The sequence below is a fragment of the Coregonus lavaretus genome (genome assembly GCF_964263955.1).
Source record: "Coregonus lavaretus genome assembly, chromosome: 37".
Taxonomy (NCBI): domain Eukaryota; kingdom Metazoa; phylum Chordata; class Actinopteri; order Salmoniformes; family Salmonidae; genus Coregonus; species Coregonus lavaretus.
The window spans coordinates 3,825,128-3,835,074 of record NC_140024.1 but is presented as its reverse complement, the minus strand read 5'-3'; the positions used below and the strand labels follow the sequence as shown (position 1 = coordinate 3,835,074).

At 44.8% G+C, this 9,947-nt stretch overlaps 1 protein-coding gene across 1 annotated transcript in view; it reads right to left on the bottom strand.

Annotated features, from left to right (window-relative positions):
- Positions 1–285: 285 nt before the first annotated feature.
- Positions 286–9,947, bottom strand: part of LOC311111700 (xylosyl- and glucuronyltransferase LARGE2s-like) — an 88,846-nt gene continuing 79,184 nt past the window's right edge. The window contains exons 4-16 of the mRNA XM_084154497.1: positions 9,066–9,358; positions 8,746–8,828; positions 8,380–8,503; positions 7,179–7,350; positions 6,710–6,927; positions 5,679–5,804; positions 5,336–5,491; positions 4,902–5,065; positions 4,337–4,615; positions 3,915–4,061; positions 1,891–2,086; positions 712–1,274; positions 286–598 (exon numbers count right to left, since the gene is read on the bottom strand). Of these exons, the coding sequence (XP_084010623.1) occupies positions 1,077–1,274; positions 1,891–2,086; positions 3,915–4,061; positions 4,337–4,615; positions 4,902–5,065; positions 5,336–5,491; positions 5,679–5,804; positions 6,710–6,927; positions 7,179–7,350; positions 8,380–8,503; positions 8,746–8,828; positions 9,066–9,358 (2,156 nt within the window). The 3' untranslated portion in view covers positions 286–598; positions 712–1,076. The remainder of the gene's footprint in view (positions 599–711; positions 1,275–1,890; positions 2,087–3,914; positions 4,062–4,336; positions 4,616–4,901; positions 5,066–5,335; positions 5,492–5,678; positions 5,805–6,709; positions 6,928–7,178; positions 7,351–8,379; positions 8,504–8,745; positions 8,829–9,065; positions 9,359–9,947) is intronic.

The window sequence follows — 9,947 nt, the reverse complement described above, 5'->3', positions numbered from 1 at the left end:
GAATTCTTTAGATGCAGGATGATAAATGCAGGTTTTTAGTATGATGTAGAGGAAAGAGAAAATGATAGGACATTGAGTGGTAAGCATGTAGTATGACGAAGCATGGTGAGTTAGTGAGCAGCTTGTTTAGTTAGTGAGTGCACACACACACACACACACACACACACACACACACACACACACACACACACACACACACCCAACGTCCAGTTTGACCGTGATGCCTGGCTATTCCCCACGCACAATCCTTCAGAAGCTTTCAAACAAGGACATACTCTTTCCTTTCAGGGGGCCCAAAAATAGAGATTTTTATGCAACATCATAATCAAAACATATATATGCCATATTTGTTTGTTATTAATTGATAATCATTTACATAGAGAGAAAAAACAGATATCATTAAATATCTTGTTAAATATAATGGAAAATGATAAGGCTTAAATATTTATCCAGTTCGATTGGTCACTCCGAACGTGATTCCGATTCGTCCCCTTGAAGAGACCAGGGAAGATGCAACTTCGCTTTCTTTCAGTTCTGTATTTTCCAAATTTCCTGTCCTTGAGTGACAATTATGATGATTTGTTCTGACGATCAGGGCCTTTTCTGAGGAAAATACATTTCAAACCAATCGGATTGGTTTGAAATGTATTTTCCTCAGAAAAGGCCCTGATCGTCAGAACAAATCATGATAATTGTCACTTACTCTCAGGCTTAAAGCAGTCAACCACTCATCCCTCTCAGAGTAACTTCTTCCCAGTGAGCCCAACATCTTGTGACAACTGTCATGTCTGTTCTGTTTGGTTCTTTGTTTTTATTCCAGTTTGGGTCATAATCCATTACAACATAGTTGGGTGGGTCATCCCAGCCCAAACCACCCCAGAAAGTTTAGCTAACACATCTCCAGAATGTTCTACAAGACTTTAAAGCTCCATCTTGATATCCAAGCTTAGTAGTGATATTGGCTGATAGTTGCCAATATTCCCGAACCCCTTTAGCCTTGCCAGGGAGCAGCATGGGGGCCAGTGGGGCCGTTGGGGCCCTAGGTATGGAACCCAGTGGCCCTTGGGAGTCCTGGTTTAGATGTTCCTCTGAGCAGTAAGGTACTTGAGGGCAGCTGCGCCGTACTTCCGGGACAGGTCTTGGTGGAACTCTTCTTTCAGGGTCTGCAGGCAGTAGCGGTAGCTCGGGCTGGAGCGGAACTTGGAGATGTCGAAACTGGGTGCGTGTGGCATGTGGATCATGAACGCGTTGGGCAGAACCATCAGGTCGTACTCCTGGGGGGAGGGAATGGCGGGAAAAAGTGTATTAAATTAAATTTGTTTATTGGACAAGGTCCATGTACAACAGGCACCAAATTTTAGCATTTTAGCTACGTAGCTAATACTCATCTGCAGTCCCGGCTGTGACTGAATCATTTAAGACACGGGAAACAAAGTCACGTTCTTCGCTCTGAGGTGCTGAACACTGAAAGGTCACAGCTTGACTTTGATTTATTGGCCGTTACAATAGCTATTATTCCTGACTTAGCGAAATCATTAAACCTAATAACAGAGGTCTACTGCGAATCACATCTGATCTGATCATTAGCATAACCTTAACTGGATTCCAAACATGAGTTGAGGTTTTGGTATAAACTGAAATCATAAGGAGTTATTATGTGCAGATTATTTGGGAGTAGAGTCTTTGAGGATAAAATGTGAACAATAACTTTTAACAGTCATTTTTCTTGTGTATCCAGACTTTAACTACATCTCATTGTCTGCCCGTCTTGTCTGCTATGGTTGTTTGGTCTACCCAGTGTGTGTAAATGTATTGTGGTGTGATAATGTGTCCTGGAGGAAAATAAATATATTCTTTTCTAACACCCCACCACTATCCTCCATACTGTACCTGTGCATCCAGCTCCATGATATGGGAGACCTTGTTCCAGCCAAAGCCCACGAAGCGCTGGTCGTACTCAGGACAGTCCCGCCTCACCACCACATAGGGCTCAAAGTCCGCCTCCCACTCCACCTTATAGGGCGTGGTGGCTGTCCGCCACTTGGCGTAGTTGGTAGGAGCATGGCCCTTGGTCCAGACGTGATACCTGGGGAAGGCAAGGAGAGAGAGACGTGTACAGGTGTGTTAATAATAGTTTTGAACTAGATTGCATGAAGTGCATTCGGAAAGTATTCAGACCCCTTTACTTTTTCCACATTTTGTTACGTTACAGCCTTATACTAAAATTGATTAAATTGTCCCCCCCCCCCATCAATCTACACACAATACCCCATAATGACAAAGCAAAAACAGGTAGAGAAATTTTAGCAAAATTATAAAACATTAAAAACGGAAAAATCACATTTACATAAGTCTTCAGACCCTTCAATCAGTACTTTGTTGAAGCACCTTTGGCAGTGATTACAGCCTCGAGTCTTCTTGGGTATGACGCTACAAGCTTGGAACACCTGTATTTGGGGAGTTTCTCCATTCTACTTTGCAGATCCTCTCAAGCTCTGTCAGGTTGGATGGGGAGAGTCGCTGCACAGCTATTTTCAGGTCTCTCAAGAGATGTTCGATCGGGTTCATGTCCGGGCTTTGGCTGGGCCACTCAAGGACATTCAGAGACTTGTCCCGAAGCCACTCCTGCGTTGTCTTGGCTGTGTGCTTAGGGTCGTTGTCCTGTTGGAAGGTGAACCTTCGCCCCAGTCTGAGGTCCTGAGCGCTCTGGAGCAGGTTTTCATCAAGGATCTCTCTGTACTCTAATCTGCTCATCTCTCCCTTCATCTTTCCCTCGATTCTGACTTGTCTCCCAGTCCCCGCCGCTGAAAAACATCCCCACAGAATTATGCTGCCACCACCATGCTTCACCGTAGGGATGGTGCAAGGTTTCCTCCAGACGTGACGCTTGGCATTCAGGCCAAAGAGTTTAATCTTGGTTTCATCAGACAAAATAATCTTGTTTCTCATGGTCTGAGAGTCCTTTAGGTGCCTTTTAGCAAACTCCAAGTGGGCTGTCATGTGCCTTTTACTGAGGAGTGGCTTCAGTCTGGCCACTCTACCATAAAGGCCTGATTGGTGGAGTGCTGTAGAGATGGTTGTCCTTCTGGAAGTTTCTCCCATCTCCACAGAGGAACTCTGGAGCTCTGTCAGAGTGACCATCGGGTTCTTGGTCACCTCCCTGACCAAGGCCCTTCTACCCCGATTGTTCAGTTTGGCCAGGCGGCCATCCCTAGGAAGAGTCTCGCTGGTTCCAAACTTCTTCCATTTAACAATGATGGAGGCCACTTCTTGGGGACCTTCAATGCTGCAGACATTTTTTGGCACCCTTCCCCAGATCTGTGCCTCGACACAATCATGTCTCGGAGCTCTATGGACAATTCCTTCGCCCTCATGGCTTGGTTTTTGCTCTGACATGCACTGTCAACTGTGGGACCTTATATAGACAGGTGTGTGCCTTTCCAAATCATGTCCAGTCAATTGAATTTACCACAGGTGAAACATCTCAAGGATGATCAATGGAAACAGGATGTACCTGAGCTCAATTTCGAGTCTCATAGCAAAGGGTCTGAATACTTATGTAAATAAGGTTAATACATTTGCAAACATTTCTAAAAACCTGTTTTCGCTTTGTCATTATGGGGTATTGTGTGTAGATTGATGAGGAACATTTTTTATTTAATCAATTTTAGAATAAGGCTGAAACGTAACAAAATGTGGAAAAAGTCAAGGGGTCTGAATACTTTCCGAATGCACTGTATACATATTATCAAATGACTTCAACGTATCAATATAATCAATGTACTAAATATACTACCAAAATCAGGCAGGATGCTCCAAGTTATCTCATCTGGGTCTATTTCAGAAGGGCCAATCAAACCCCTTGATCTACAAGCCAGATTGACCAATGGGGTGAGCTGTTAGTGCTGGTGTACCTGAAGGTGTAGAGGGTCCCCATGTCCAGCATGGACAGCAGCTCAGCTTTGGATTTGGGAAAGGAGAGGCGGTAGCGCAGCGTCTCAAAGGCCGGTACCACCAGAGCCTTCTTAGTGTGGGCCATGTCTAACTGGACCACTGCCTTTCTGTGGGGATAAGATAGAGAAACCATTCATTTACAACCAATACTGTACATCAGCTAGAGCCACAGCTGCCACTAGTTGGTTGGAATGCATTGCTGGCAACACCTTAGCTGTGGGTTCGACTCCCACGTGGGCCATATATGAACATCATACATATGTTGTCTGTAAATTGCTTTGGATTAAAATGGCTGCTAAATGACTACATTTTAATACATTTCTTCAGCCAGTGTTCGGTCTATGTTTATGATGGAACATCTTCAGGAAGAACTAAAACTCACCTGAGGTAATCATAGAGGCCGTACATGGGCAGGAAGTCCACGTCTGCCAGGAACACATAGGGTGTGTTGGCGTTCCTCAGTGCCACATTTCTCACCAGGTTGACGGGGTAGAACTGGCCCTCCTTGTAAACGATATGGTAGCCCACGTTCTTACGGTTCTTCAGCACCTCGGAGGCCTGGGCGTATCGCAGGAACTGTTGGGCCTCAGCGTCTGACATGTACAGGGCCAGGCTGATAGGGCCTTCCCAGTGCTTACATATGGCCTCCAGCATCTGTAACCTGAGAGAAATAGAAATGATATAAATCTGATGATTCAAATAGAGAAGTAGAGATAGAGAGATGTATAGTACATAAGGATTATAAAAGCAGTGGTGGAAGTAGAGAAGAAAAGGTAGAGGAGGGGGAAGAGGAAGAGGAGGAAGTAGAGAAAGAAGCAAAATAAAATCATATTTGTGTAGAGGTGCACTCCTCATGAGCCATAACGTAATAATGAATTCATGCTCACATCTCCAACAACTAGTAAACCAAAGGCCAGTAGGGTCAGAGGTATAAGGTGAGTGTTTACCTGTCCATGGAGAGCTGTGCGACCAGCGTGATGTCCGTGTCGTCCCCGGTGGGCGTGTACTCGTACTGCAGAAAGTAAAGGTGAACGCGGTGCATTGTGATTCGCTCCCGCCGGAAGTCATAACACTGGTCGTCTTCATCCAGCTCCTCCAGAGCTTCTTGTAACTGGAGAGGGATGGACAGAGGGAGGTCAAAACCAATGTTTAGATTGTAAATATTCACTCTAATAGGCTAACATGGTTTCATGACACCATGCAGTCAGTGGGGATGCGACCATGCGGCACACCTGTACACTCTCTGTTGTATTCTGGCTGGATGTCCATGGATATCATAGTATGGTGAATACAGGGTATGGTGAATGTTAAAACCTCTTTGAGGTGTTAGGGAGTGGCTTGTTAAATGTTATGGTTAACATTATGGTAATGTTCTACTTACCCGTACACTCTCTGAGGTGGCCTGGCTGGGGCAGCCAAACAGCTCTCGTCTCAGTAGGTTCCCATCGTACTCAAGGAAGGTTAAGTAGAGGTTCCGGAAGAACTCCACATGCTTGTTCTTCACACGAAGTTTCTTAGGAGAGTTCCAGTGGATCACCTGACACGGGACATAAACATGTTACCATGGTGACCTGTAGCCAGATGACTAGACACAGTACATTCTTAAGGAAAGAAGTGAGGGGTTTTGCTATGGTGTGTGTGTGTATGCGTGCGTGTGTGTGTGTGTGTGTGTGCTTGATCGTGTGTGTGTATGTGAGTGTGTCTATTTCACTGCATAGCCCTACCTTGAGGTCAGACACCTCTGTGTAGCACTGTTCGGAGCGTGTGTGGTCAGACAGCTGAACATTCCAGAAGCAGGGCAGCTGATGCACTAGGACTGGGTTCTGCTTAATGAACGCATTAAAGATGTCCTGCACACAAGATTACCCACTCACATTAAACACCTGTCTAATACACTCTTAGAAAAAAGGGTTCCAAAAGGGTTCTTTGGCTGTTCCCTTTTTAGTTCCAGGTAGAACCCTCTTTGTTTCCAGGTTAAACTATTTTGGGTTCCATGTAGAACCCTCTATGTAAAGGGTTCTACATGGAACTCAAAAGGGTTCTACCTGGAACCAAAAGGGTTCTACCAAGAACCAAAAAGGGTTATTCAAAGGGTTCTCCTATGGGGACAGCTGAAGAACCCCTTTAGGTTCTAGATATCACCTTTTTTTCTAAGAGTGTATTATACACACTCATTTTGACATTAAGATCATATAGAACTCTGGCACACAATAGTACACATTGACACATGCTCCAAATGTTCATTAGAGATGTCCTACATACTTACATTACCATCTGCCTCATACACAGCATGCTTTGAGGCATACGATTACCCTATATCAGGGATCCCCAACTGATGGCCCGTGGGCAAATTTTTTAAAATATATTTTTTAATCATTTTAATTGTAGGATATAACTGACTGTAAAAACACCAGGAAATCAGCTCCAATTGATTTTAATTCAAGAAATCTGTTCCCACGTATTCCCAAGCATAATAGAGAGACACGTGATCGTCTACAAATGTGAGCAATGATTATGTTTTAGTCAAACATTAGATCTGTTTGAGCTTGTTGCGGTCAATTTGCAGTCTGCAAATTATTTGTAATTATGTTCCGGCCCTCTGACCATCCGCTCAAGAAAAAAATCGTCCCTCGGCTGAATCTAGTTGATGATCCCTGCCCTATATTAACATCTGTTATGTATGTAATGATCTAAAGAGTGTCTCATAATATTTGGAATAAAGACAATAGACTAGAATAGAATAGAATAGACAGACCTGGTCAGCCAGCGAGGTACTGAGCATGCTCATTAGCTCTCTCTCGGCAGTCAGCCTCCACATCTGCTCCCAGCCAATCCGTCGCAGCCTCTCCAGGTAGAGCAGGATAACCCCAGTGTTGAAGCCTCGTCCCAGGGCGGGCCAGGGTTTGTGGTTCTTCCACAGGTTCCCCAGGTACCAGTCACTCTGGTTCTCCACCAGACCTATCACCTGCTTGTCTGCAATCACAGCATCACCAATCATCATTCATCCGGATTTTAAAATGCTGATTATCATTAGTAATGAGGTGGAGTCTTCACCATATAGACAGCTTTTGAACTACTAGTTTATCAAAAGGGATTTTTGTCCTCTAGGGATTTTTGTTTTATAACCAACATTTTACAATTCCCTCATTTGCTTTATCACCCAACCAATGTATTCATTATTCAACCAATCAACCAGAAATGTTTATCAAGGTCAAAGGTTGTACCAGTGAACTTCCTGAAGATGGCCCAGAGCTCAGCGATGTCGGTTGCGAAGGTGATGTCCGTATCCAGGACAATGACCTTTGTGAGGTCAGAGGGCAGCGCTTTGGTTAGGGTCAGCTTCATCAGACCGTAGATACCTGAGTAGTGCTTGTTAGGTATCCATGACACCTCCGACTGGAAGAGAGGAGAAGATGGAGGGATGGAGAGAGAAAGCAAGAGTGAGGTTGAACAACTTTAGACCTCACAGAACATTTTGATTTCAAAAGAAAAGGGAATATAAAGTTGCAAGGTATGAAAAAAAATGTAGTTAGAAGCAATACCACTGTGTCTCTTTGTCAGGCATGTAAGGGTATTCTCCTTTCTTTAAATAGCTAACTTGCACAGAAACCCATCCGTCTCCTAAGATCCCTTTAGTATAAAACACCCTTTAAACCAGAGGTGAACCAATTGGAACGTTACTACTGTTTACTCTATAGCATTAATCTTTAAAAAATATAATTGTTTTCATGCCCAGGATACCCAATGAATACTGAAACTTTTGGCATGCATCTGGGCAACCGTGTCTGATAATTAATCCCTCTTGATTCTGCAGAACGGGATCTGCATAAGCGAATAATTTGCAAATATAATCAGCTCAGAAGATGCAGTGTTTCCTTCTCCGTTTGAACTGAGCTAATAAAAACTGTCTGAGTAGGTCGAGACATTTGAGAGCACAAAGAGCTTTTGTTCCTGCTAAGCTTGTGGAGGCTGAGAGAGAATGTGATGATGGGGACAGAGACGGAGCCAAGATATATTACAGGCCGAGGCAGGTTGGTATGTGAGCTGAGCAACAATATGTTACTGTATGAACCCTTTATCAATAGCAAAGACACAAATCTACATGCACACACCCACCCACAGTACATGCACATACCACACACAAACGTCTGAGGTGACATGATGGTCTCCGTTCCTTGTGAAACCCGTGTCTACTGGATGTCTCTTTCACCTGCCCACTGATTGATTGGAAAGTGGTGGAATTCCCTTTAATGTCAATGGTTGCTCACAGAGTGCACACAAATCATTTCCTAAACACTGATTTAAAAGATAGAGCAGACACTCAGGCCCCTGAAGACCAGAGTTGCCTATCACTGAGCTAGAGCTCATCAAAAGAGGAGGACAGAATACTGTAAAGGGGAAAGATGGGGGGGGGGGGTCATTTACCTTGAGTTCGTCTGCGTCGTAGAAGCTAACTTGTACAGACGGAACCATCCAGGACTGGAACAGAGAACTCAGGATCTGATTGGCTACTGCATCTGTGATGAAGTGGAAATGGAGAGGGTTTCTCCTGAGAGAGAGAGAGAGAGAGAGAGAGAGAGAGAGAGAGAGAGAGAGAGAGAGAGAGAGAGAGAGAGAGAGAGAGAGAGAGAGAGAGAGAGAATCTATCATTATCTCAAGTGGCCTTTGAATTGACTTCAGCCTTGTTAGTTTAGGATTCATCAAGTAGACTAAACAACTATTGTTGCTATATTAGGTGTAGCTGTAGTTATAGCAGTAGGTGTAGTTGTATGTGTAGCTCTGTTGTGTTACCTGTGGAACAGGATGGACTTGACCAGGGTGACCACATCTCTGCTGGCGTTGTGACCGGCACACACGCACGCTACATGAATCAGCTGCGCAGAAGAGAGAGGGCAGAATTAGCCACAAGCGATGCCATCAACACTGTTGGGAATATCGAATCCCTATGTCTACGTGTTAGCACTATAGCCATATTATTTCACAATGACTATGTTATTTTATCCAAAACACAAACACCACTGACAATAGATTTGACATATCAACTTAACACTAATGACCAAACAGCGAAGCTAAACTAACACAGCTAAAATAAGTCTATGATCCTGGCTCACCTCACACTTCAGTACGGTGGGCGAACGGGGACACTCTGTGTGATTGGCCCTCTCTTCCGCCGTGTTCTCCACGTCCTCGGGCCCAGTGTCAGCTGACGCCCCCCACGCCGCGTTGCCGTAGTTACCACCGTCGGCGGGCTGGCCTGCCGTGCCCTGCAATTGGCTGAGCTGCAGGCGGATCTGCCGGTTCTCCTCCTCCATCTCACGCACCCGCGACTCTAGAACCGCCCGGTCTAGAACCCGTGCCTCGGGGGTCTCCGACAGACAGGGGGACAGGAGGAGAGAACGCCCATCTGGAGAGGGGGAGAGGAGGAGGAGAGGAGGGGAGAGGGGAATTAGAATTAGATTAGGGTTTAATTAAATCTTTCATTTCTAGAGTTGTATAAGAAACACATGAGGGAAGAAAGTGTTCACTTCACTTTCTGCTTCTTTATTTATCTCTCTCTCTCTCTTTCTCATCAACCCCTCTCTGTCTGTTTGACAAACTGTCTGAGGAGCAGCTGGCTGACACAGATGAAGTGAGGCACTCTTGAAATGTTCACACTCTGTTCCTGGTCGCTCAAAAGAAAGTGGGTGAGAGATATACTGATATGTACTGATATGTAGACCCAATCCTGAAACAGATACTGTACAAGGACAGCCTTGTCCTCTAGTGTGGACACAGTAATTCACTGCTTCCACCGGCTATTCCGTAGAGCTGAAATGAACAGACTGCACTATAAACACCCCATCAGTCATCTTAGGTACAGTATGTGTGAGAGAGGATTTGTCAGTGTGCGTATGCATGCATGTGTGTGTGTGTGTGTGTGTGTGTGTGTGTGAGTGCTTATGAATTCTGGCACGCATCATAAATTGGATTTAGGAGTGTATGACAGTATGTCC